General features: G+C 44.9%; 1 protein-coding gene across 1 annotated transcript; it reads left to right on the top strand.

The window, feature by feature from the left end:
* Window positions 1–2,004: 2,004 nt before the first annotated feature.
* TRIM14 (tripartite motif containing 14) lies at window positions 2,005–25,879 on the top strand. Its single transcript, XM_077790187.1, has 7 exons — window positions 2,005–2,097; window positions 15,964–16,155; window positions 20,389–20,484; window positions 21,373–21,606; window positions 22,605–22,767; window positions 23,833–23,925; window positions 24,954–25,879. Exons 1-7 carry the CDS (start codon window positions 2,005–2,007, stop codon window positions 25,487–25,489), a joined length of 1,407 nt encoding a protein of 468 aa, XP_077646313.1. The 3' UTR covers window positions 25,490–25,879.
* Window positions 25,880–26,569: the final 690 nt, after the last annotated feature.

Here is a 26,569-nt window from a genome sequence, read left to right on the forward strand (position 1 = left end):
GCCTGCAGCCCCAGTTCTCTATCTCATGTGGCTGCTGTAACTTTCTGTCTCCCACAGCTCACACTGTGGTGCACACAACCATCTGACTTTCAGATGTGGCATTTCCTTGCAACTGATTCACCTTGCAGATTTGTGACTTGCATGCCACAGTGCTTATCAACTGGTTCAGGAATGACAGCTTGCTTAACAAAGGATGGAGTTCCTCATTTCTTATTTAGTCTTACATACACAATAGACAGGCTTGGCTTTTCAGGAACAGTGGCATTGCTGCAGCTTTTTTCCAATTCTAGTGTTTGCTAACCTTGGTAGATGTATTTATTTAACAGCATAAGACTGGAGGATCTAGGGGACACTTCCAAATCAACTGCCTTATAGGGGACTATCCAGAAATCAACTGGGAGCCATCACACAGCTGGTCCAACCCAGGTTGTACCATTCTTAAAAACTTTGGTCACAGCTTTACAGAAGTGAAGGGAGCCAGCTGGGAAAGATTCCCTCCTTGACCTACTGCTTGTCAACGGAGAGGATCTTGTGAGTGGAGATTGGCTCCATCTTGGCCTCAGTGACCATGAAATGGTTAAAATCTTTGTTGATGTGAGGGAAAATCTCAGCAAAACCTCAGCTCTGAGCATGAGGAGAGCAGACTGCTCAGGGAACTAGTAAGTAAAATCCTCTGGGAAAATGTTCAGGCAGGTGCTGGGGTCCATCAGTGCTGGTCATTTTTTAGACATTATCTAGGGGCACTGTAGCAGGCAATTCCTAAATGTTGGGAGTCAGGCAGGTGAGGCATCTTCTCTTGGAAATAAGGGAAAAAGTAAAGTATATGCCCAATGAAGGTTAGGTAACATGGGGAAAATGCAGAGATGCTGCTTCCCATTGTAGTTAGAAAATTTATGCAACCAAAGCTCAACTGGAGTGGAAGCTGGCCAGAAACAGGAACAATAAAAACAGTCTTTTCAACTACATTAATGGCAAAAGGCAGTGTTGAAATAACACCAGCCTGTTAGAGCATGAGGAAAGTAATCTCACAAGCAGGGACAGGGGCAAGGCAGAGGTGTGCAGTGCTTTCGTTGCCTCCGTCTTTAACATGGATGATGGGCCACGGATGACTGACCCCAAGGAGGTCTCAGTGCCCTGAGCTGGAGAACCATGACTGAGAAAGATCAATTCCCTTTTGACCCTGAAGATCCTTTTATGCAAGATCTCCATCTGGCTCCCTGCAAATCTATGGGGCCTGATGGGATTCATCCAGGAATCCTCAAAGAGCTGGCTGATGTCATCACAAAGCCTCTCTCCATGGTTTTTGAGCAGTCTTGGGAATCGGGAGATGTTCCAGGTGACTGGAAGCCGGTGAACATTTATCCCAGTTTTCAAGAAGGAAAAGAAGGAAGACCCCTAAAACTACAGTGAAGTCTCACTTCACTGCCAGGTAAAATTGTGGAAAAGATGATTCTGGGAGTACTGAAAAACACTTGGAGGACAGCCCAGTGTTCAGTCACAGCCACCACAGCTTCATGAGGGGAAAGTCCTGCTTGTCCAACCTGATCTCCTTCTACACCAACATAACCCACCTATCTGAGCAAGGAAAGCCAGGTGCTGAAATCTTTTTGGGTTTCAGTAAAGCTTTCCATACTGTCTCAGTATCTTTCTGGACAAAACATCCAGCCCACAGCTGGATAAACACATCACGTGGTGGGTGAGCAGCTGACTCAAGGATCAGGCACAAAGGGGAACTGGAAATGGGGTGACATCAGACTGGTGTGACCTGTCACTGGTGGGGTTCCACAGGGCTCTGTCCTCAGTCCTGTGCTCTTCAACAGCTTCATAAATGGCCTGGACACAGGACTGGAAGGGATACTAAGTACATTTGCCAACAACACTAAATTGGGAGAAGCTGTCTACTCCTTCAGCGGCCTTGCAGAGACCTCGACAGATGAGAGGGCTGAGCAGGCATCACCTGTGTGAAGTTTAATGAGGGAAAGTGCCAGGTTCTGTGAGTGGGCCATGGCAACGCTGTGTATGTGTATAGATGGGAATGAGAGGCTGGAGAGCAGCTCCATGGAAAGGGAGCTAGGGGTCCTGATTGACAAAGTGAATGTGAGTGAGCAATGCCCTGGCTGCCAGGAGAGCCACCATGTCCTGGGTGCATCAGGCACAGCATCACAGCTGGGCAAGGGAGGGGATTGTCCCCCTCTGCACTGGGGGTGCCTCACCTATACCAAATACAAAAAAGACATTATGCTTTTGGAGAATGCTCAAAAGGCAGTGAAACTGGTGAAGGGTCTGGAGGGGGATCGTATGAGGAGCAGCTGGAGGTCACTTGTGCTGTTCTGCCTGCAGGAGACTGATGAGAGACCTCGTTGTGATTTCAGCATCCTCACAAGTGAAGGGCAGGCACTGATCTCTTGACTCTTGTGGCCAGTGACAGGAATTGAGGAAATGGCATGAAGCTGAGTCAGGGGGGGTTTAGGCTGCATGATCAGAAAAGGTCCTTCACTCAGAGAGTGGTTGGGCACTGGAACAGGCTCCCCACGGAAGTGGTCACAGCCTGACAGAGTTCAAGAAAGGTTTGGACAATACTCTTGGGCACATGGTGTGATTCATGGGGATGGTGCTGTGCAGGATCAGGAATTGGACAGAATGATCCTGATGGGTCCTTTCCAACTCAGCATATTATATGAGTTTGTGAATTACTGCAGCCACAAAGCTCTGTGTTTGTTCAAGCACACAAATACTCTATTTGTGAGCCATCAGTTTTGAAATGCACATTCTGCCTAACACAGTCGCACATGCTGGCCTTTGCAGTGGATTGCACAGTGCCACATAACACATCACTGTGTCTCAAAGTGCAGTTTCCACTTGTAAGAGAACTCTGGTACTGTCAGACTTCTCGTACCTAGAACAAAACTCAGCAAATCCTCATCTTGAAATGGACATCTTGGAAAGGCTCATCCTGGCACCACTAGAAGAGTCTAAAGTTAACATTATTTCTTCCATTATAAATGTCCTGGGAGATACCCCACCAAGTTCCTCTGTCTCACTGTTTCTTCCCATAGATTTCTGCAGGAGAATAATATTCACCACACCATGTTTGCTGGCGTTTGGAGAATGTTTAATTTTTTTGAGAGGCAGTTAAGGGAAGAATATGGAGAGAGAAGCAGCAATTCACAGCTCATTTGAGTACTAAAAGCTTGAGCCATCATATAGTCTTATTTAAAAACTGAATATAAATCTGTTAGTTCAGCAAGAGAAATGAGAAGGAGCTGTACTCAAAACAAGGAATGGAATTTTTTTCATGTGCAACAGACTAGTAATGAGATGAGGTACAGACTATCAAGTTTATATGGTCCACCATCTTCAAAAAAATCCATAGCAAGTAGCTGTGATAGTGTTACATAGTAATTAGGAAGTATTTCTGTAAAAAATCACTAAAGAATCATGCTAATTGAAAGAAGTAATTATGCATAGTGGTGCTGCTAAAACATGTTTTTGCATTATCTGAAGTATTGGTTCTCTCTCTCAGCTTGCTCTTGCTCTGTCATTTACTGACCTGCTGTTGATCATAGACCACATCCCTTCTGTGTACAGAGGTCATTGCTACTGTTGCAAAATCCACTTCCTTTCTCCCCAAATCTAGTCCAACATGCAGGGCCAGGAGCACTTTGATTTCATTTTGCTATGTCTTTCTTTTCCTTCTGAAGAGCAAGGCCAAATTTTAAAACTTGTTGCTGCTTTTCATCTTCCTCTGTATACCATTGCATCTTGGGCCAGCACGAGCAGATTTAAGGAAACAGCAGGTAAAGGAGGTTGCAGAGCATGAAAAGAAGTGATTACACTTGGTCTTGAAGACTTCAGCATGGAGAATGATCAGTTTGCCACAAAAGGGGTAAATGCAGTTGAATACTACAAATTACATAGCATTAAAAAATAAAAGATGTCGGTTTTGGTCTTGGATGGTTGCTCACTCACATGCTAAAATGAGTTCTGTGACCAAACCATCTGTCTGTTTTTTATGGGGTGTTTCATTCAACAAATGCATGTGTTTCTACAGTGCACAATCATTAACTGTACATGAAAGGACAGGAAACCATACAGCTTCTGTAGGGTTTGACGTTTACTCATGAATATCAATACCAGATGCTGAGGAAGTCACAAGGGACACAATCACAGTAATGAATTTGTATGGTCATATAATTCTGTGTACCCTCATTTTTGTGTAATGTCCTCACAAGTCAAGTTTCATCAATTTACTAATAGAAGAAGAGAGAAGCAGATAAAGAATTGTTGTGTGACTTCAGTTTACCACCATGGGGGGCTAGGGATGAGAGCCAGAAGCACAAGCCTTCAGATTAACTAAAGGTCATGTGGAATGATTAGCTGCTAAATTCATCCTGAGGTAGCAGGTAGGAGTGCTGTTTTGACAGAACTCCATACCTGAAGTGAAAGGTACATCCTGTCTGAATCCATTAAGAAAATAATCAATGATCTGCTTTGGTAAATCTTTTTCTGGATATGAGAAATTTGGAGCACAGACAAGATTTGCTGAATTAAGGAGACTATTTGCTAATTAATTCACACAGAATTCACAGAATGACTGGGTTGGAAGAGACCTTAAAGATCATTGAGTTCAACCCATGCCCTAACATCTCAACTAAACCATGGCACTGAGTGCCACATCCAATCTTCTCTTAAACACATCCAGGGATGGTGACTCCACCACCTCCCCAGGCAGACCATTGCAGAACTTTATCACCCTTTCTGTAAAAAATTTCTCCCTAATATGCAACCTGTGTTTCCCTTGGTGCAGCTTGAGACTGTGATCTCTGGTTCTGTCAGTGCTGCCTGGAGAAAGAGCCCAACCCCAGCTGACCACAGCCACCTTTCAGGGGTTGTAGAGAGTGATGAGGTCACCCTGAGTCTCTTTTCTCCAGGCTAAATAACCCCAGTTCCCTCAGCCATTCCTCACAGGGTTTGTGTTTCAAGCCCCTCACCAGCCTTGTTGCCCTCCTCTGGTCACACTCCAGCATCTCAACATCCTTCTCAAACTGAGGGGCCAGAACTGGACACAGCACTCAAAACCTCCTTGCCCATCCAGGCTGGACGTTTGCCTCGTTGACTTGTCTTTTGTCACTTGGGGACAGTCTGTTCCTGTGCCCTCAAATCTCCATTTTGATGTACGTCTACCCTTCCTTGTTTTTAAGGACTATTTCCAAAGGAACTCTCTGAATAAGTCTTCTGAATAGGCCAAAGTCTGCCCTCTGAAAGTCCAGTGTAAAAATCTTATTAATGTTCCTCTTGACTTCACCAAATCCTGAAAACTTTATAATTTCATGATCACTGTGCCCCAAGCAGCCTCCAACCACCACATCTCCCAACAACTCATCACTTATCTGCAAATAACAGATCTAACATAGCTCCTCTCCTGGTGGGCTCACCCCCCAGCTATGACAAAACGCTGTCCTCCATACACAAAATATTTCCTGGACTGCCTCTTGTCAGCTGTACTGAGTTCCCAGCAAATGTCTGGCAGGTTGAAGTTGCCTACAAGAACAAGGGCTGGTGATCCAGGGACATTCTTTAGCTGCTTATAGAATGAGTTGTCCACCTCTTCTTCCTGGTTGGGTGAATGATAACAGACTCCCAGTAGGATGTCAGCCTTGTTGGCTTCCCCCTAATTCTCACCTGTAGACATTCAACTTCATCATCATTAGTTTCACTAACTGGCATCCAGAGCCTCCCTAATATAAAGGGCTTCTGCTCCACGTCTTCTCCCTTTCCTGCCTCTTCTGAAGAGCTTGCAGCCATCCATTGCAGTGCTCAAGTTATGAGAGCCATCCCACCCTGTTTCTGTGATGGCAATTACATCATGGCTCTGCTGCTGCACCACGGCCTCCAGCTCTTCTTGTTACCCATGCTGTGTGCATTGGTGTACATGCACCTCAGCTGGGCTGCTGATTTCACCCCTAACTCGGGATTATCACCCTTGGGCCTGCTTCCAGACAGCCCAGCTGCATTTTCTTCCCCCTTCAAACCTACTTTAAAGTTCTGCCAGTTCACAAGCTAAAATTCTTCTGCCCTTAACAGAGAAATGGAGCCCATCTGGTTCCAGCAGGCCAGATGCTGAAAAGTTGCCCCATGATCAAAGAACCCAAAATTCTGCTGATGGCACCAACCCTTGATCCACTTATTGATAATGAGCTCTCCTATTGCTTTCACCATTTTTCTCAGCCACCAAAAGGACTGAGGAAAAGTCTACCTGTACCCCTGTCGTATCAACCACTTGTCCCAGTGCCCTAAAGTCCCTTTTAATTGCCCTGACACTGCTCTTTTCAATCTCATCACTGCCAGCCTGGGGTATCAGCAGTGGATAATAATCAAAGGGCTGAGTCAGCCCAGAAAGTCTCTCAGTAATGTCTCATACTTGGCCCCAGGGAGGCAGCAAACTTCTCTGTGGGGTGGGTGCAGTCAACATCACCCACTGCTATTACCCTTCTTTCCTTTTTGATGTTAGAGGTGGTGAATCTTCTCACAGATTAATCATAATTGGGAGGCTCACTGGGCAGATAATTTTCTTCTAAACCATCTGGCTGCCTCTCTAGATCCAGGGGATCATACCTATTTGTGGCACCTGGCTTGGGAGGAATTTTTATTATTACCTCCTTGAGTAGGTACCCACTTGCACTCCTCGTCGTCTACCAGGCGTCCTTCTGTTGTCTGACAGTGAAAGGCACGGGAGTTCTCAGATTCTTGGTGGGCCTCCCTCAAGGATGGAAGGGCTGAACTCCACCAATCGATTTTCCTTTCACTTTCCCTGATGCTCCTTAGACTTTCAACTTCGTCTCTAAGCTCAGCCTCTCTAATCTCCTTCCAAGTGGAAGGAGATCATTCACCTGTTCACACCCCAGGCAGGTTTCCACCAAAACACCCTCTGAAACCACAGATAAACTCAGTCTGCACAGGAATGGGTCTGGACAGACTCATCCTTTTTGGAGGGTTCCATCTGATTACATGCACTTGTACTAACTACAGTTTTTGATCGTGTACAAACCATTACTACCAGAAATGCTAAAACCTACCAACCAACAGAAACACCGTGCACAACAAACAGTGACACTGACTAGCAAGAAACCCTGCAACCCTTCCTGTGTGAACTGCTGTGCCATGGCATGGCACGCCGTGCCCTCTGAGCTGTGCCACGCCCTGTTTGCCCTCTCCTGTTCACTGCACTCCCCACATGCCTCTTTTAATCACTGCTCAGTGAGGGAGGAACAACACACCTGCTCAGGGCTCTCACAAATAGCCACTTCAGCAAAGGGGAAAGCCCCACTCCAGTCCTTCGTGGGCCTCAAGCACAAGCCTGAAGAGACTATTCCTTGGGAAACCACTTATACCAAATACCCTCGGGCTCTGGTCTTCCTGAGGATTGTCTCAGAGAGCCCATAATTTTGCTTATGATGGATTTTGCAAGATCTGATGCTAGGGGGAATCTCAGCATCAAGTGATACATACCACAGCATCCCTGAGCTTTAGAAACACTGCTGAGTCTGTTGACTGGAATTTCTGCCCTCATTTCATGGACTGTTAGGTAGGTGGCTCTGTAGGAGAGTTGAAATGGAAAGATGCACTTCTACCTAGTTTTTATTTTGGGACCTGGAGGAAAAAACAAGCCAAAGAGAGATTGAGAAGCCTGTATCCACCCAGGCACAAGAAGCCCCTGCTGCCCTGTGCCTGTTGGATGAGGCAAAATGCATTCACCAGCAGAAGGCTTCCAGTCTCCCTAGGAACTGCAGATAGCAGCAATTCAAAAACTAATTCTTCCTGCATTGCCTCCACTGCCCTGTGCATCTGGCTGTGTCTCAGAGCTGCAGTTTCAGAACACAAAACGTTTAAATTCTGTATACTCCCAGTCCTCCTCCTCCCTTTTGCCTTCCCCCACCTCCCCACATGGAGTGTTTCCCCTTCAGTGGTGGCAGGGGTCATGGTTTATTGCCAAGCTGAACCCATTTCCTGCCCCTTGTGACAATGGCAGCACAGCACAGACACAGCTAAGGACAATATTGCTGCCAATGTGGCAAAGCTGCTTGTGAGCTGTGCAGACACTTGGTACTGCTGGGGGAAACCAGTCTCAGAGCTCGCCCTTGGATGCTGTGGAGGCTGCTGTGGATGCTGCAGAAAGTGTTGAATCTTTTACAGTCCTGCTGAAGCTTTGTGGTACAGCCATGACATGAGGTAGCACCTTTCCACCTCAGAGGTGTTGCTAGCATTGCTCTCAGGTGAATGAGACTGGGAGTGCTTTTCTCAGTGAGCTGTGCAGAGGGACAGGGTCACTGTGGCAAAAATGGCAAAATTTGGCTGTGTAAGGCACAGTCCTCAAACGGGCAGTGTTCTGCTTGGCATCCTTTCTGCCCAGTAGGTACCAACATTGTCCATGAACAACAGACTCTGTGAAAAGGAAAGTGGTGTGTAGGAGCAAATTTAATTTGAAAGGGTGGCTTCCATGTGAGTTGTTCATAAGTGACATAATTTCATTGACAGGGCATCTAAATTGTGGCAGGTAAGATGTAGATTTATTAGTGTGGTTTTGAATACAAGTAAGGCAGGACTGAAATAAGTATGTAGATGCAGCTGTGGCTACCATTATTTCATAGTAATAATTACATTGTTCTTATTATAGAATAATTACATTATTACATAGTAACTCACCTCTTGCACCTCAGATGGTACATAAATGGTACCTACATAGCTGCTGATATTCCTGGACCCATTTTCCAAAAATCTGCAGCTTGTTTTCTGCCCCAGCTCAGTGGGCCAGTTTCTATTTCCCTGGAAATTTTCTGGGGAGATGTGTTATGTGCATTTTTGGTAGCAGCTTCAGCTGCTGTACTTTGGCCCCTGAAAGACAACAATCTGTTACTCAGGCAAGAACCACCTGCTCTGCAATTGGCAGTGCTGAGCAAATATTACAAAGAACTGATCACCAGGATAATATGGGTAAGCAGAGGACAGGGAACACCTATTTTAAGAAAATGTCAGTTCTCAATGAATGGAGATGGATTTCAGTGCTACCTTTGCAGGGCTGTCCTAGGAGAGTGTTTTTGATGCTAGTGTTAATCAATAACCTGGTGAACAAGCAAAATAGAAAAAATAGAAAGTGAAATCAGAATGTTGTCTTAAATAGAGGTAAATAGGAAAAGATAATACGAGGAAAAAAAAAGGTCTTTGCCTTACTCCCAGTTAGAGCATTCTCTGTAGCAAACAGGATGTCACAGAGAGAATCCGTGGCTGAAGTAAGACAAAAAGGAAGAGAAAAGAAGAAAATAGAATTAAGTCAGTACAAAATAGAGTGAGTGGGCATGTGGGATGCAGAGCTAAGGATGCCAAGCAGAAATTCTACATTTTCTATCCTTAAGTGTCAATCCCTTTCCCAGCTGCATATCCACACTGTGTGTTTACATTGAAACTTGCTGTCTCTTCCTCACTCTTTCTTCCAGCATGAAACCAGTCTTCCTTGATCTGAGCATCTCCCTGCTGGATATGCAGCTTTGATCCTGTTGGGGGCTTAGAACACCAGGTGCTAGATGGTGAATTAGTGCAATTCAAATTACAGTCCTCAATGTCTTTGCTGAAGTGGTGATTCCACTTGGTTTTGAGTTGGTTGGTTGGTTTTTTGTAGATGGCTACAAAGATGTCCAGATCTGCACCAAGACCTGTAAACTGTACACTAAAACAGACTTAGTTTTATCACAACTCTCTTCTCCACGGTAAACAATTTAAAACACTAGAAAGCACAGAGAATCTAGCTCTGTACGTTTATTTGAAATGGGAAATGCCCTAGGTACTAATAATTTGCAAATTCTAATGCTACAATTAATTGGCCTTGAAATAGTAATCGGCCTTAGAGACAGCCTTATGTTGGAGTTTGGGTAGATAGTCTGTAACACCTGAACTGCAGCTGGGTACAAGTGCCATTCCTCTGGGACAGAAGATGAGCCCAACGTGCCTTAATGTTCTTATCAGCAACCAGGGCAATAGTTGGAATATGCCCTCAGAGTTTGTTGTCATTACAAACAAGGAGGGTATAAAACAGAGGATAAGCAAAGATTACATAAACTTCACAAAGATCAAGACGTGTCTGGGCTTATCCAACCCATTGAGTGACTCTGCAGCATTTAAGACTGGGCACCAAGAGGCTGGGGATTAAGTTTTCCAGAAAAGGAACCAGAGTCCTGAGCTGGGTATCTTCCATCAGCATTGTGTGGCTTTGTGGTGATGAAGACCAGCCGTGTGTTGAGGAGCACATTCAGTGCAGGCAGCTCAGGGTGCAGCTGCAGTGGGAGCTGCAGGCTGAGTCTGGTGGGAGCCAGAGGCCATGGACTGCCAGCCCTTGGTACAGGAAAGGGCACAGGGAGCTGTGGCAGCAGGCTGGGGACTGGACACTGAGGCACAGCAGGAGCTGAAGACTCATTTGGAAGACCCCAGACTTTTCTGCCATACAAACTCTGAGGGTATAAATGCCCAGGTAATCCTTTTGTTCAGGGTTCCTCCACGAGGCACCAGCTCAAACTTTTACTTCATTGCTACACCAGGATTAAAATGCTTGTAACCAGAGACCTGGCTGAAGACCTCATGAGCAAGAGGCAAGCACCATTCTGGATGAATGAGCAATGACTGCCCTGCCCTCCACCAGTCAGTCAGGCGTTGGGTTCAGATCCCTGCATCCAGGCTGGCAGGGAGGGGTGTCATGGGGACCCAGTGCAGTAGCATAACCTCAGGAGCTCTGAGGAGAGCCCTGACAGATCACATCCAGTCACAAAAAGCATGTACCAGCTTTGCTCAGAGCTGTGGGATTTTGTTGGCCATATATTCCTGCAGCAGAGGAATTGATTAAACCTCTGACTGAGGAAACCAAGAGCAAAGATATAAAGTCTATTGCACAGGACCTGGAGAAAAAATAAGTTTACACAGCAATTAAAGGAGCTCTGGTGTCTGCTCCTGATCTTGGGCTCCTAGGTTATATATACAAAACCCTTCAATCTGTATGCACATGAATGCAAAGGAATAACATAATTTAGGACCCTATCAGAGACTATTTGTATATTACTCAGTTAAATTAGCTTCACTTGCAGCAGAAGCACCAGCCTAAGTCAGTGGCAACAACAGCAGAAATATTAGAAATTAGTTATTCCCCTTATCCTATCCCACATGGTGTGGAGATGCTGCAGCCCAAGTCTAACAGTGCAATGGGCACACAGATATGAACTGATCTTCACAATGGCAGATAATATTAAAAGGATGTAGCACCTGGAGTCCAGTGAGCCTAAAGCCTCTACCTGATGATAGAGCATGTGCTGTTGTGGCTCTGGTTAACCAGAGTGAATGGCCAAGTTTGAGAGACCCTAGACCATGTATGAGAAGGACTGCTCAACAGAAGGAAAGAAACAGTGGGAAAAGTGGGAGGTGACACAAGATTATGATGGAATGTGGTCTACAGGGGGGAAGCCAATTCTTCCAAAGAGGTATTTAATCTGTGTGGTTATAAGGTTTCACAACAAAGTAGGTGGAGAGGCAGAGGCAACAGCTAGCCAAATAAAATAGAAAAAAATGGGCAGCTCCAGGAATTTATGCCACTGCAAGAAGGATCACAAACAGGCTCCCAGTCTACCAGAAGTTCTCAAGTATCAGACCAAGCTCACAGATAGGATGACTAACTAAAAATCCACTTATCTTTTCAGTGACTACAGGTAGAGTCTGTGGACGCCTGCAGCTGCATGTAAACATTTGCCAGTGATAGCAGATCAGCTACCAGGCTGGGCAGAAGCCTTTTCAGCAAAAAAGGCTGGCACAAGGGGAGCACAAAAGGCCTTGGCTTAAAAAGTTAAACCTAGATATAGAGTTCTACAGAGTCTATTGAATCAGACAGGGATGCTCATATTACAGCTAATATAAACAATGAGTTGTGTAAGTCCTTGAGAACACAGAGAAAATTACATCTAACTGTATCACCCACAATCTTCAGGACATGTAGAGGGGATGAACAGGACACAAAAATATGCACGTGAATTTACCTGAAATGGCCACAAACCTTAAATTTGTGGAATGTTTTGAATGTTCCATCACAATCTGTGGCACTGGCAGAAAGTTTCTTTGGAAGACATTCAGCTCTGTCAGGAACTTATATTCCACCTAAGATCAGCCTTCTGGATGGAAAAGAACGCCTGACCCAGTATTTTATATATAAAATACAGAAAGGGTTCGAGGAATGGAGAAAGTATGTACAATAGCATCAACCTAGCCCACTTGAAATAGAAGTAAATTATACACAACTTGCAGATGTAGTGCTAAGCAAGATATTCTCACAAAAAAAGTCAAATTAGACTCTAAATGGGAGGAAACATACGCTGTCTTTCTGTGTTCTTTAACATTTTAATTTTTCTGTTAAAATTTTTTATTAGGAAAACTGGATAGACCAGTCTCATGTCCAACAAGTAGTGAATGATTAACAAGTCGACCAATAAATAAGTTTCAGTAATCTTTCCTGATCTTGTCTTAATAATAATTTCTACCCTATGACAACAATGTTAGCCTTAATTCTGTTACTTGCAATAATGTAAGTAAGGGCAGTGTAAAATGCTATGAAAGCTTTCTTTTTCCCTTTTAATATATTAGCAGATATGCTCAATCCAAAAAAAGGGGCAAACATACTGTGCAGGTAGCTCAGGGTGCAGCTGCAGTGGGAGCTGCAGGTTGAGCTCTGGCTGGGAGCCTGAGGAAAGAGGTCTGGAATTGCCAACGTTTAGCACAGCAAAGAGTGCTATCTACAGGTCCTGTATGGGCACAGGTGGAGAAGATGAGATTAAAACTCCCCTGGGAAAGGCATGGTGAAACAGCATGGCTCCAGCTGTAATGAGAAAAGTGTTGATTGACAGTAGGAAAATCTTTCTTTCTGAGGTCAAGCATCAGAGCCGGTGAAACTGCACCAAAGAGGATGTGAAACTCTTATTTCATTAAAGCAGACATTGGCACTTTTCTTTGAGTGTGCAGAACAAGAGCAAACAATCTACAGATATCCATAATGATCCCTAAGATTCCATGTCTGTAGCCTGGGGTCTGTACAAAACGCTTCCAAGAAAAAAACCTGACTTTTGTACATACAAAAGGCACTTTCTAAATCATTGGTTATGTTAGCAGCATATTTGCAGCCATGAAATTCTGCCTGGTTTTGGCATGACTGCCCCTGTTCCTCAGTACTCAACATTTTTTGATGTACTAACACATATTCTGACTCCCACATGTTGCACCAAAATTCTTGGTTTTTAAATATCTTCCTTGTTTTTCACATCTTGTGTGTGTATGCGCATGTGTATGTGTGCGGATACTCCGTATTGCTTTTATTCACAGGAAGAACAAAGCATTTTAAAAAACTAGTATGAATTTTGTCGAATTTCAGTCAATGAAAGTAAGTGTGCAAACACTGTAAGAGCATGAGCACTCTATTTTGATTTCCATAAATGAGACTATTCAGAGCACAAAATTCTAATAGAAAAATAGAAAGTTACAAAACATACCCTGAAGACAATTTTCCCCCACATTTTTGGATCAGATGTTTTGCTGAGTGTTCTGGTTTGACAGCAAAACCAGTGAGAGACTCTAAGTCAGAAATACAATTTATTAGGAAAAAGGAAAAGAAACAAAATACATCCAATATTAAAAAAGAAAAAGAGTCAGAATACAACCTGACACCCCTTTGGCCAGCATGTTGGTTACAATCCAAATTGGAGTGGCTGCAGTCCTGCTGCAGTGGCAGGTGTGGTTCTGTTGGAGCAGTGATGCTGTAGATGGGTGTAGTTTATTTCTGAAGGTACAGTGGAAAACCCCAACTGTTCCTCTTTGGAATTCAACAGAAAAGGCCGAGTCTGACCCAGATTATATCCAGGTAGGAATGATTGGCTCCTCCCAATGGGATGTTACAGTTCTTACCAGTCAGGCAGTGACATTCAATACCCATTATCAGCAGATGTCTCCCCGGAGGGAGAATTGGTTGTGATAGAGATAAGGAAAGCTGCTCACTTTAAAATTAAAAGAAGACAACTGCTACACAGATGGCAAATAGAAAAGATCTTGGTTCTCAGTCTGGGACACTTAGCCATGACACTGAAGCTCACCCTGTTACAGTGCACTCGGGCTGTGCTTTTCCCCATTTCCAGGGACCCCTGCGACTCTGATCAGATAAGAGTGTCCCCTCCTTCCTGCCCTGATGGGGTTGGCAGAGAGCCAGAGAAGCCCTCCCTGTCCAGAGCCTGGATAAGCCCATGACCCTTCCTGTTCACTCTCTTTCCCCTCTCTTTTCCCCCGGATCTCATGGAATAAAGAAGCTGGACAGCCACATCAGGGTTAGAGTCTCCTTTGAATCTTTGCCCATCTCCTGATGTTCCTCCCCTCAAAGCCTCGTATCTCTGGGTTAGCCTAATAATTTGGGGCTGAGAGAGGTAGAGCATCACCAACCCACACTGATGCTGCTGAAATTCCAGAGATGGGTCAGTTTCCCAACCCGGGCCCGGTCGGGGGCCACTCCCAGGGCTTGCTCCGGGGCAAGCGAGCAGGGCCAGAGGCACGGGGGGCACTGAAGCCCTCCACCTGCACAGCCACAGCCACAGCCACAGTCACAGCCACAGCCAATGAAATGTAAATTTTAAGGACTTTAGAGATTTTAGCCAGAGATAAGCCTCACTAGAGTTAATGAAAATAAATGAGTAGCCCTTGATGAAGTTAGGAGTTAGTAGTTAACTAATAATTGATTGCTTGTCAGCACAATGTTTAGTTAGCTGGGTTTATAGTGAAGAATATACAAACTGACAAATAGCTTTTAGGAACATAAGACAATTGTGAGCCTCCTCTGTTCTGAAACCAATTGAAGACAAGGAATGGGAGTTCTACCAAGAGTTCATTTGTCATATTTGCATTGAAAAGGTAGAAAGGTCAGAACGAGGAAGACTTCATTGACTTCCTCATTTTGGGACCCCTCCCCATGAAAGGGACACCGACCCATTTCAAGGGACAAATTACGCATGCATAATAGCTTTTGGAGTGATTAGCATACGAAGGGAGGAAGAGGATGTACCAAAATGATGAATATGTATTTGTATTTTGTGTATTCAATACTTGTATGGATAAAAGTATGTAATCAACTGGAAGGCGCGGTGTGTATTTGGGAGCTATCCCGCATCGCAATAAACACACACTTTCTGACTTTAAACTCTTAGAGAGTTTTTGCCCGCCACAGTTGGATACCGGTACTAGATCGATATCCGTATTTTTTTAATAAATCACCACGACCACGCTCACAGCCGCGTCTCGCTTGCCCGGAGGGCGGCCCCGCCCCGCCGCTCACACCCTCCGCACGCCGCGCTCCCGCCCCGCCGGCCCCGCGTCCTTCCCCTCTCCGCGTCCTTCCCTTCCCCGCGTCCTTCCCTTCCCCGCGTCCTTCCCTTCTCCGTGTCCTTCCCCTCTCCGCGTCCTTCCCTTCCCCGCGTCCTTCCCCTCTCCGCGTCCTTCCCCTCTCCGCATCCTTCCCTTCCCTACGTCCTTCCCAGCCCCGCGTCCTTCCCCTCCCCGCCCTGCGGCCGCCGCTCCGGCATGGCCGAGGGGGAGCCGGGGCCGTGCGGGGCTCCGGGGCCGTGCGGGGCTCCGGGGCCGTGCGGGGCTCTGGAGCAGCCGGGGCCGTGCGGGGCTCTGGGGCCGTGCGGGGCTCCGGGGCCGTGCGGGGCTCTGGAGCAGCCGGGGCCGTGCGGGGCTCTGGGGCCGTGCGGGGCTCTGGGGCCGTGCGGGGCTCCGGGGCCGTGCGGGGCTCCGGGGCCGTGCGGGGCTCCGGGGCCGTGCGGGGCTCTGGGGCAGCCGGGGCCGTGCGGGGCTCTGGAGCAGCCGGGGCCGTGCGGGGCTCTGGGGCCGTGCGGGGCTCTGGAGCAGCCGGGGCCGTGCGGGGCTCTGGGGCCGTGCGGGGCTCTGGAGCAGCCGGGGCCGTGCGGGGCGCACGCCGGGCGGCCGCTGGAGCTGTTCTGCGAGGACTGCGGGCGCTGCGTGTGCGCGCTGTGCCCGGCGCTGGGCGCGCACCGCGGGCACCGCGCCTGCCTCCTGCCGCAGGCGGTCCGCCGCGCCCAGGTGAGTGCCCGGCAGGGGTGGGAGCGGGAGCTGAGACCCCCTCGGGTGTCTCGCCGGTTATCTGCTCCCCGAACGCGCGCCGCTGCGTTTGCTTTGGCTAGAGTGCGATGGTGGCATCTCTGGAGTATTAGCGCAGCCTCCAAACTTGCCTTGCGTAGACTAGCAGACTTGCCTTGTGTTAACTAGCAGAACAAAGTTGTTGTATTTTCTCTGCTAGTTTCAAACCTCTACAAGTGGTTTGTAGAGCCTGATGCCAGTGCACAAGGATGTGGTTCGTGTACAAAGAGTAAAATGCATGTTTTATGATCAGCTTTTTGCAAATGTTACGATGAATATTATATGTGTGATGCTAGAAAGCTGTGCTGTGTTAAATTCTCTTAAGTAGTGTGTTAAATGTAGTTTTAGGTTCCAACATAATGTTAAAATAGAAACTTTGCTATGTGAAGGGGTTTTTTTAAAGGAATGAGATAGTTGCTTCGAGGAATACCTAAATCTTCCAGAAAATAGGAATTTAGGGTTTTCTTATCAGAAGAAGCTAATTTCTTCAGGTCTTGCTCAGACTCGAAGATGCCATGGGGATTAAAGGAAACAGTTCACATACAACTGACAGAGTTTCTTGTTTTAAATAGAATGTATGCATAACCATGAAGGATATATGAATATGCAACAGGCTATTGCTTTTAAGGTGATTCCTTTGTTCACAAGACATGCTTTTCATGACTTAGTGTATGAGAGCATCCACACATCCGTAATTATTTGCTTTTTATTGTCTTTTAATTGTCCTGACTCTACATTTTATTACTCTAATTGCATTACTATTTTTACAACCATTTTATTATTATTAAACTTTTAAAATCTTTAAGAAACAAGTGATTGGTGTTTTTCACAAAGAGGAAAGAGTTAATCAGTCACATCTGAGCGTCCACAAAACGGAAGTAAAAATCGAGAGGCAAGGAGGAAGTGACTTTGACTGTTCGGTCACATTCAGCAGCATTTTATCCACAGACCTTGTACGTGGAATCAGGAGTGCAGTCCCAGGAAATTTGTTTTTATTGACAGGCTAGAAGAACCTTTGACCGAAACATAGATACTTTCCATCAGGGGAAGGGGAAAGGTCATTTCTGTTTACACCCTGGCCCCACCATTGTAGCTGGCTAGATCACAGTGACTTGCCTGTGCAGAGTTCTCTGATAACTCCTCTAGGATGTTGTGGGTTAACTAGGCAGCTAAGCACTACACAGCTGCCTGCTTATTCACTAGGCTTCCTTGCCCAGTGGGACAGGGCAAGAGGAACACTAAAACCAAGAAAATCCATGGATTAAGATAAAAAAAATAGGAGAAGAAGTAGTGGAGGGAAGAGAAGAACAAAAGTGATGCAAAGGTTGACACTCACCACACAGTTCCCAAGCAAAAGACAGCTAACCCACCTAAACAGCCCTCTTGCAGTTTGCAGAATATGATGTTACATGGTACATGTTACCTCTTTTATTAGTAGGGGTCATCTCCTTGTGTCCCCTTCTGGTCTTCTGTGTGCTCACAGTATAGTCACATCTGAAACACAGCACACAAGGGTTGTTGTGAGGAAAGTTAACTCCATCCTAGTCACAGCCAGACCAGGGGTTGTTCCCTAAGATTTTTTCCTTCATCCCAGTGTAGCTGTCCACCAAATATCCTCAGGAAGTTTTGCAAGTTTGCCAATACTCCTGCCTGTGCTGTTTTGCTTGGAAAGCCTTGCAGGAGGCTTAGTAAGGCCAGCATGCTGTGGTACTAACCTTGGGAGACTTAAAATACTGCAACACAGAGGTTTGATGTTCAGGAGCTTCTTTCTTTCTTTCTTTCTTTCTTTCTTTCTTTCTTTCTTTCTTTCTTTCTTTCTTTCTTTCTTTCTTTCTTTCTTTCTTTCTTTCTTTCTTTCTTTCTTTCTTTCTTTCTTTCTTTCTTTCTTCTTTCCTTCGTTTTTTTTTGTTTTTTTTTTTTTTTTTTTTTTGGGTTTTTTTGTTGGTTTTTTTTTGTTTTTTCTTTCTTTTTTCTCTACAACTTCAGAAAGTTCCTTCCCGTGCCTTGTGTGATATTTTGGAACAGTGCTAGTAGTGTAGGAAGTTTCCTACAGAAGACACTAAGAAGAACAGTTCTACAGAACTTCCTGCTTGGAAGTTCACACAGATTGTGAGTCCGTACACAGGTCATGATAAACCCTTGGAGCAGTCTGTTGCACTTCATGTTAGAGAGCATTACAAGGGCAGAGGACTGTGCACTGTGCTGCCACAAACAGCAGCACAGAGGTAAAACCACTTACGATGTCTGAGCAACGCAGAGCACTGCGCCTGCCTGCTGGTGTGCTGCAGAGATTTTAGGCACAAACAATCAATATTTTTAGCCTAAGAGATGGTATTTTTACTAGTGATTTCGTGTGCTGTGAGCAGTTATTCAGTACAGCCCTTGTGGCATGACATCAACCAGGCAGCACTTGTTGCACTGAGAATCTTCCACAGCTCTTTCAGTAAATCCTAGCTGTGAGTGCTAAGAAGACATGAAAACTATTGTGCGAGGTCCATCAGCTGCTTCATGCCTGGAGCAGAGATTGTTTCAAATAATTGAAAAGGATGGTCCCTGTGCTCCTGAATGCAGCACACAGGATTAGCATTCTTTGCACTTGATAGGTTTCCTGTGAGCTTGACTGGAGTGTCATCTCAGAAATCCTTGCTTTTACAGTGTTTTCACTTGAATGAGTTAAAGCACCCAGGCAATCCCTAAAGGAAGATTTTCAGAGTTGATTCCTCAATGTGAATGACATGGGGTGCTGGCACAGTCTTCAATTGGTAGGAAGGAGCTCTTTCATGTACCTCTGTAAAGAATGTAATGCTTAACCAAAAATACTTGGAATTAATGTAAGTATTTGCATATGGTCACTGTTGTGAGTGCACAAAGTGATGTGTGTTCCTAGCAAAGAAGGAAGACTGGGTTTTTCTCTGTGATCTTTGTCAGTCTTTGAGGAAAGGAATGAGGTATAGGCTGCAAAATAAACTAAGTTAGGCTGGTACCTGATAGAATTCCTGAATCCTCTAGTGGTGTAGAACTCTTCTGGTTCTTCAGAGATGAGACTATAAAACTGTGACTTGAATAAATATCATGGGCACCCTGCTCTATTGAAGAACATTTACCTGCTTGCATAGATGTAGGGCCTTCCAGATGCAGAGTCTCTGGCTTTTGCTGGGAGCCCATTTTCTCCTGACTCTGTCATACTCAAATGACTAACTGCATGTGTTTTCTTAGGAGACACATCAGAAATGCAAACCATTGCTCATGAGGCGACACTTCATGCTCTGTTTGTCCATGCTGCAGAGTTTAAATGCTGTGCTGCCCTGGGGCTGCTGCAGTGAAGTGGTACATTGCATGCAGGTGTCCTTGGCTGTGTCTCAGCTGCAGAAGAGGACACTGATAGCATCTACAGCTGGCCCTAGCTTACCTGGTATTTACTGAGGGCTTGGTTTGGCACCAGAGCACTGAGAGTGTGGGACAGCATTGACTGTATCCTTCACATTACTAATGACAAAAATGCTTTAGGAGGCACACCAAGATTTTCAACCTGCTGGGCAGAGGGCAGCCAATTTCAGAGGGCCGCAGGAGAGAAACTGGCACAAGACATAAGCAGAACATTGATTAATTATGCTGTGCTGGGCACACCAAGTGTCACAGACACTGTGACTGATTACCAGCCATGCTGACACTGTTTGCTGTTGCAGACATTCAGTCTACAGCATCACTGTGGTGATAGTGGGGTATCTGATTGGTCATTTGTACACTGGGAAGCATCCTGAATGTTAATTGGATTTTGAGGCTAAATGGAACCTTCCACTTACCCTCTCAATAAAAGTACTTCAGCTGCTAAATACATTAGCACGTAATACGCAGCACCATAGAATATGTTTTTTCACTTTAGGTTTCCCTGTGCTTTAAGAAGGTGGTGCTAATTTGCCCAGCAGTTCAAACCTTACCAGTATAACCACCAGGTGAAATGCTGAAATCCTTATGGTTCATCACTATACTGGCCTTCATAAGCCTCATAAAAGGCCTTTAGTTTAAGAGTTTCACCTTCCAATTCTGATTATATTGAATATTCTGATTCTGAAATGGAGTATTGCAGTGCCCCCCTATATGGAAATCAAGCTGGAGAGTTGTTTCTGGTTTTTACAAATGTTATGAAACTGTTTTATTTTGTTTCATTGTTTATAGGAACTTATGTCAGTGTGCTTGAAGAATCTAGAAGAGAGAAAAGAGGAAGAAGATGGCAACAGAAGGAGCATTGAGCAGGCTGTAAAGGATGTGAAGGTAAAGTGTGGTTTGTTCTCCACGGATGGTTGTTTTCCAAGGGGAGACATTTTCTCTTCTCTGTAGCTATTCAAAGGCCCAGCCATCTATTGGGTGGCTGCTTCTGAGGAGAAGAGTGTATTCCTTGTGTTCATCACAATATATTACACTACCAAAGAGAGGGAAGAGGGAGAGTCTCCAAAGATCTGGTCCTCATTCCTTGATCAGCTGAACATTTCTGGAAGACCAAGAGTGAAATTTTTATGCAGAGGAATAGCAGGTAGCCCCAGCTGGCTATGTTATTCTGGCTACGCTTATGTATCTTGTGTTGCTCTGAACTGCATGATTGAATTTTCTGCATTCAGAGTTGAGTAAACACAAGAACAGTTCTGTTGATTCTATCTTAAGAATGGGAATGCATGCTAAGCTGCACCTCATTTATAGAACATGAAATGACTTCTGCTCTAAGGAGCATCACTAGGCAGTTCTGTTACAGAAATGCCAGTATGAGCTTGAGGGGGCTTTAGAGACTTGGTCTGATGCCACTTTGTTTTGGAGGCTTTCTCTTCCTACCAGCTACTTGTCTCTAGCTTGCTTTAAAAGCAGTCAAAGTCTTGCTACTGAAGGGCAAGTTCTGTTTATTGTTGCAATTGGTACCCTGTTAATTCTAGCTGAAAACAGATTTTTTGACATAAATAGGCATCTTGGAATCTTCCTTCACTCTTTTCCATCTAGACATCAGCAGGTAGATCATGTCTGTGCTCCCTTTAAGGAGTAGAGACATGTTTCTGAAGAGATGGAGAAAATCAGTAAAATTCAACCAAAACACAGCACTGAAAGCCTGAAAGAGAAATGTCTAAAATGTTTATGGTTGAGCAGGGGGGAGACATTCTTCTGCTTTATCCATAGGCACATGCTGATATGATGAAACGGCAGCTGTCAGAAAAAATGGCTGAGCTTCAGTTACTTCTTCGGGAAGAAGAGAGTCTGGCAAAAAACTTCATTGATGAAAAGACTCAGCAAGCCCTGGGAACACATGATCAGCATTTGAGGTTCTGTCAAGAACAGCTTGCAGCCCTAGAGACCTTCACACATCGAATCAGACACATACAACAGGACAGTGATCCTATTCGTTTGCTGGAGGTGGTATTGTATGGTCTCTTTCTACCTCTTACCCTGACAGTCCTGAATTTCTCTAGTGATGTCTTCTATAGATCCTTCTGTATGTAAGCAGCATCTTCCTAAGTGCTTTTTAATTTGCTTTGTGTTGGTGTCTTGGTGAACAAATTTGATTTTTGAGCTATTTGGTCTTCTTGCTATGGCATTGATTTCAGGTATGTATGAAATTCATGTTAATTTTAAGCATAGATGGAAAAGACAGATACATGTCTCTTAATCCTGAAGACAAATGCTGTATCAAGTATTTTCTTGTCCAGTGTAATATGAAGATATGAGAAAAGCCAGCCCTTGGGAAACCTCAGGAGGAAGTTAAAATATGTCATTTCCTTAATTGCAAGAAATCCTAATCACCTTAAGCCTCCACTTCACCGGAGGGGGCAATGTTGTTCTTTTTGCCTATAGATAATGATGTTCACCTTCTTTGGAAAGATTATGTTGCCATGTGCTTATGACCTGACACAAGACAAAAGATGCAATTTCTTATAGGATGATTCCTCTGGAGCATTTTTGCATCCTAGCAATGTGTCAGACTTGAGTTTCCATAGCTGTGATAAGACCCTGGCATTTTGCTGTGTGTGTTAGCAACATACCTCCATACATGAGCTGCTCTTGGTGATTTTGTGGAGATTTTCTTGTGGGAAGTTGGATTTTATTCTTCAGATTGCTTTTAAAACCTAATAGTTTGATTTTGCCATTAATGGAATTTCCCACAACGGGTCCTGGCCAGGCTAAACTCATTTCCATCCTGGAGGGATCTCTTTAACCATGGCTGTTGGGTTAACCATGTCTGGTGTGGCTCCACTGGCAGGAGGAGGTAATGGGCAGGCTAATGAGCTAAAAGGCAGGCTGATCTCAGCAAAGTTTGGAGCTGTCCTTGCTCTGTGGTGTATGGGAGCTGGGATGGAAGAGTCCATTCATGTCACAGTCTCTGCTAATTGTAGTGTTTGGCTTTCTGCACTCAGAAGTACACGGAAATTGAGAAGGAAATTAAGGAATCCAGGCACCCATTAGAAAAGTGGCATCCAGTACCTCTCTCATTTGAACACTTACTTAACCATTATAAACACTTCATCAGAGTTCTTCAGTCCATTCTACAGAAACCATTGGAAGCACGGCTTAAAGAAGGTACCTGGGAGAATGCTCTGAATTTTGCTTTCTTCTGCTCTCTTTGCAAATAAAGTGTACTTTTTAAGTAAGAACAGGACTTTTTACCAAATCATCTGGAGAAACAACAGTGTTTCAGGCATGTTTATTGCTTTCTGACAGCATGGGTGTAATGCTGTTATAGCAGTGGTGATTTAGGAACGTAAGAGATTTCTCTTCCAACTCTGAAAATGATCTTTGGTTTGTCTGCTGGCTTTCCCCCGCCCAAGTTCTATCAGGTATTTCAATACAATTTAATGTAAACCATCACACCAATAGAATTCATCTATTGTCTCAGTTACTTACAATTACACTTACAATTGAGTGTAAGTGCTCTGGCACTGGGCTACCTCTAAACTTTTTTCTAATTGATGTACATGGTAAGCTGCCTCAGTCAAAAAAATTATACTCAAAAAATTGATGATTTTTAGTACTGTAAAGCTGAGCTGACGTGTTCTATTTAGAAATCCTTTTGTCTTTGAGCTGTTATTTCATCCTTAAATGACTTTTGGCGTGATTAGGGCAAGGAGATTTTCCCTAATGGGGCACAGAGCCACAAAACTAACCATGGGAAAATCCTGCTGCTCTTTGAGTGAGCAGGCAACACTGGCCATCGCATTTCACCCAGCTGCCTTTTAATCCCTTATCAGAGAACTGCCACCAAAAAGACACTAGCAGGTTGTTGGGGCAAATGGTCACATCTGATCTGAGAGACCGCTGCAGGATGTGTGTAGGACTGCTAAAAAGCAGTGGTGGTGGAGGTGCTCTGCAGCAAGCACTTGCAGCTATCTTCAGCTGCCTGGCTATTTTCATCTGGTAAATGCTACTTTTAAAGGAATCCGGTCTGATTACTTGGTGTTGTGCTCAATTGTGTATTTCTGTGGCAACACCAGAGCAGCATCTCCATGCTCTACAAAGAGCATAAACTGAAAGCATACAGAGTGAGTAGCTCCTCCTCAGAAAAAGTAACATAGTGTGTCCATGAAGTTGGAAAATTATTGAAAAACTGGCAGACTCCCTAAGCTGTCCCTTCTCATCTTTGCCCAGATGTTTTCAGTAGCCTTAATCCCACTGCAAAGAAGGAGCCTGGGACAGTGCTGAAAACCATGACTCCTATTGATCGGTTGCTTTTCTTAAAACGTAAGTATGATTTTGCTGGAGTTCTAGAATCACCGAGCTGGAATGGACCCACAAAAATCACTAGGGTACAACTCTTGGGCCTGCATAGGACCATGTGTCTAGAGAGCATTGTCCAAGCACTTCTTGAACTCTGTCAGGGTTGGTGCTGTGATCACTTCCCTGGGGAGTCTGTTCTAGTGCCCAAACACCCTCTGGGGAGCCTTTTCCTAATGTCTAACCTAAATCTTGCTTGACAGAACTTTCGGGCCTTTCCCTTGGGTCCTGTCATTGTCACCACAGAGATCAGTGCCTGTCCCTTCTCTCCCCCTCACAAGGAAGTTGTGAACTGCAATGAGGTTTCCCCTCAGTCTCCTCCAGGCTGAAGAGACCACAGGACTGTAACTCTGTGTATGGCTTCACCTTATCCCATCCCCATGAGTGCCCCAAATTAGAAAGGTGTGCAGGCATCAGTGTTGGTGCCCTGCTGTGATTCCCTTGGCATGCCTTTTGCAGTCCCTGGGTCTCTGGAGCCAGAGGCTCTGTGGCTCTCTGAATCCTGATCTTAGCCCACATGGCAGCTTAGTGCTGTGGTTGATGCCCTAGGTTAGAAAGGTGTGGGGACAGCAATGTTGGTTCACTGCTTTATGCACTTGGCATATTTTCCAGCTCCAGTGTCCCCGGAGCTGTGTCCTCTGTGCCTGAATCCCATCCCTAACACAGAATCAGTAGTGTTGGGGCCCTGCCTTGCTCACACTGGAATGCCTTCTCCAGACCTTTCTGGCTGAGCCCTAGCCCTAAATGTAAAGCAACCTTGGTGCTGTGGCTGAGTCCCCATTGCCATGGTTGGCCCAGATCACAGAGGTGCGGAGGCAGCAATGTTAGTGCCCTGCTGTGATCCCCTTGGCGTGCCTTTTCCAGCCTGTGTTCCTGGGACTGCAGGCTGACTGTCCCAAGACACTTCCAATTGTGGGCTCCTCTGCAGGTGGTTTATAACTTCTTCCAAGGGTCATGAGAAATGCAGCAAGTATGTTTATGGCTTTTGACTGCAGATGCAAGATCACCAACCTGGGAATACGACAGCATTCACCCGAGACTGAAATTGTCAGATGACCGTCTTGAAGTAAGCTGTAGCTGGAGGAGAATATTTTACCCCTGTAGTCCCCAGAGATTTGATAAATTATGGCAAGTGCTAAGCAGAGACGCTTTCCTGTCTGGGAGCCATTACTGGGAGGTTGACCTGCTTCGGGCTGGAGCAGGATGGTGGATTGGCGCAGCCTACCCCACCATTGGCAGGAAAGGAGACTCAGAAGCCTGTCGCCTGGGCTGGAATAGAGCATCCTGGTGCCTTAAGAAGTTTGATTTTGAATACTGGGCATTTCACAAGGGAGAGAGAATCCCCATCGTGATAGAAGATGATCCTGATTGCATTGGCATTTTCCTAGATTATGAAGCAGGAATCCTTTCATTCTACAATGTTAGCGATGGCATGGCTCATTTGCACACCTTCTGCTGCAAGTTCACAGAACCAGTTTATCCAGCCCTGAGGCTCTGGGAAGGGTCCATTAGAACATGCAAACTAACATAAGAAACAAAGTGAAATAAAGCCCACTATTTCATGCTTTTTCTACTAATGCCACTTCAGCAATTATCTGAATTAATTAATCTCTGTTGCATCAAAGTTGTAATTATGATGCTTTTAAAAGGCAACATAAGTTTAGGAAAACTAACTGTGATTTTTAATATGTATTTTTTTTCAGAGGGGAGGTGACCTGACTTTTAGAAATGATGCTGACATACCACTCAAAGTGCATTATGTAATATTGTTGTACTTTTTCAACTTGTTAACAGCAAATGCAAGGAAACTATTGTATTTTTTAAACAATAAGTTCAAGGAAACAATTGTAGTTTTTAAATGTATATGTGTTTTTCAATGGGGGAAGATGAATTGACTTATAAATGGTGTTGCTGTACCACATGAAGTGCTGTATGTAGTATTTTTCAACTTGCAAAATGGAAGAAGTCAGGTTGAAAGAAACATACTGTAGCTCAGAATGGAACATGGATATTGACTTTTTGAAAATTTTTATGAACTCCCTCCTCTCATGAGCCTGGAGAGGCTGCAATTGTGTATGGCAACAGGTTTAGTTTGGTTCAAGCTTCAAGATTATATACTGCATATTGTTATCATTGACAAGGTCAGATTTGGATAATAAATGCACTAAGTGAATTAGCTCGTATTTAAGTGTCATCTCGGAAAAATCAAAGTCTGGCACTGACTCTTGGAAAGGTCTTTTCTGATGCTGGAGCTTCTGTGGCCACATTTAATAGTCACTAGCTGGTCTTGCATTAGACAGAAACTGAATTGGACTTCTGGGGTGGCCCTATTCTTTCCATTGAGTGGCAGCATGAGAAAAAGCTGTGTACAACCGCTAACAGAGGATGAAATGTCTGGAGGGCTCACAGGTGCAATAAGAACACCAGGTCAGAGGTGCATCTGTTGCCCATTTATCTTTGTGTCCAATCTGCAACATTCATACAGAACTAGGGAACACAGCTTGGAAGTTTCTGTATATTGATATTTTTCTTCCCACATCCCCCCCAATACATTAATTAAGGTCCTGGAAATTTCTGGAGTTTTTGTTTACAGCAGTCTCCAGGACTAGCC

This window comes from Lonchura striata, chromosome Z (genome assembly GCF_046129695.1).
Source record: "Lonchura striata isolate bLonStr1 chromosome Z, bLonStr1.mat, whole genome shotgun sequence".
NCBI lineage: Eukaryota > Metazoa > Chordata > Aves > Passeriformes > Estrildidae > Lonchura > Lonchura striata.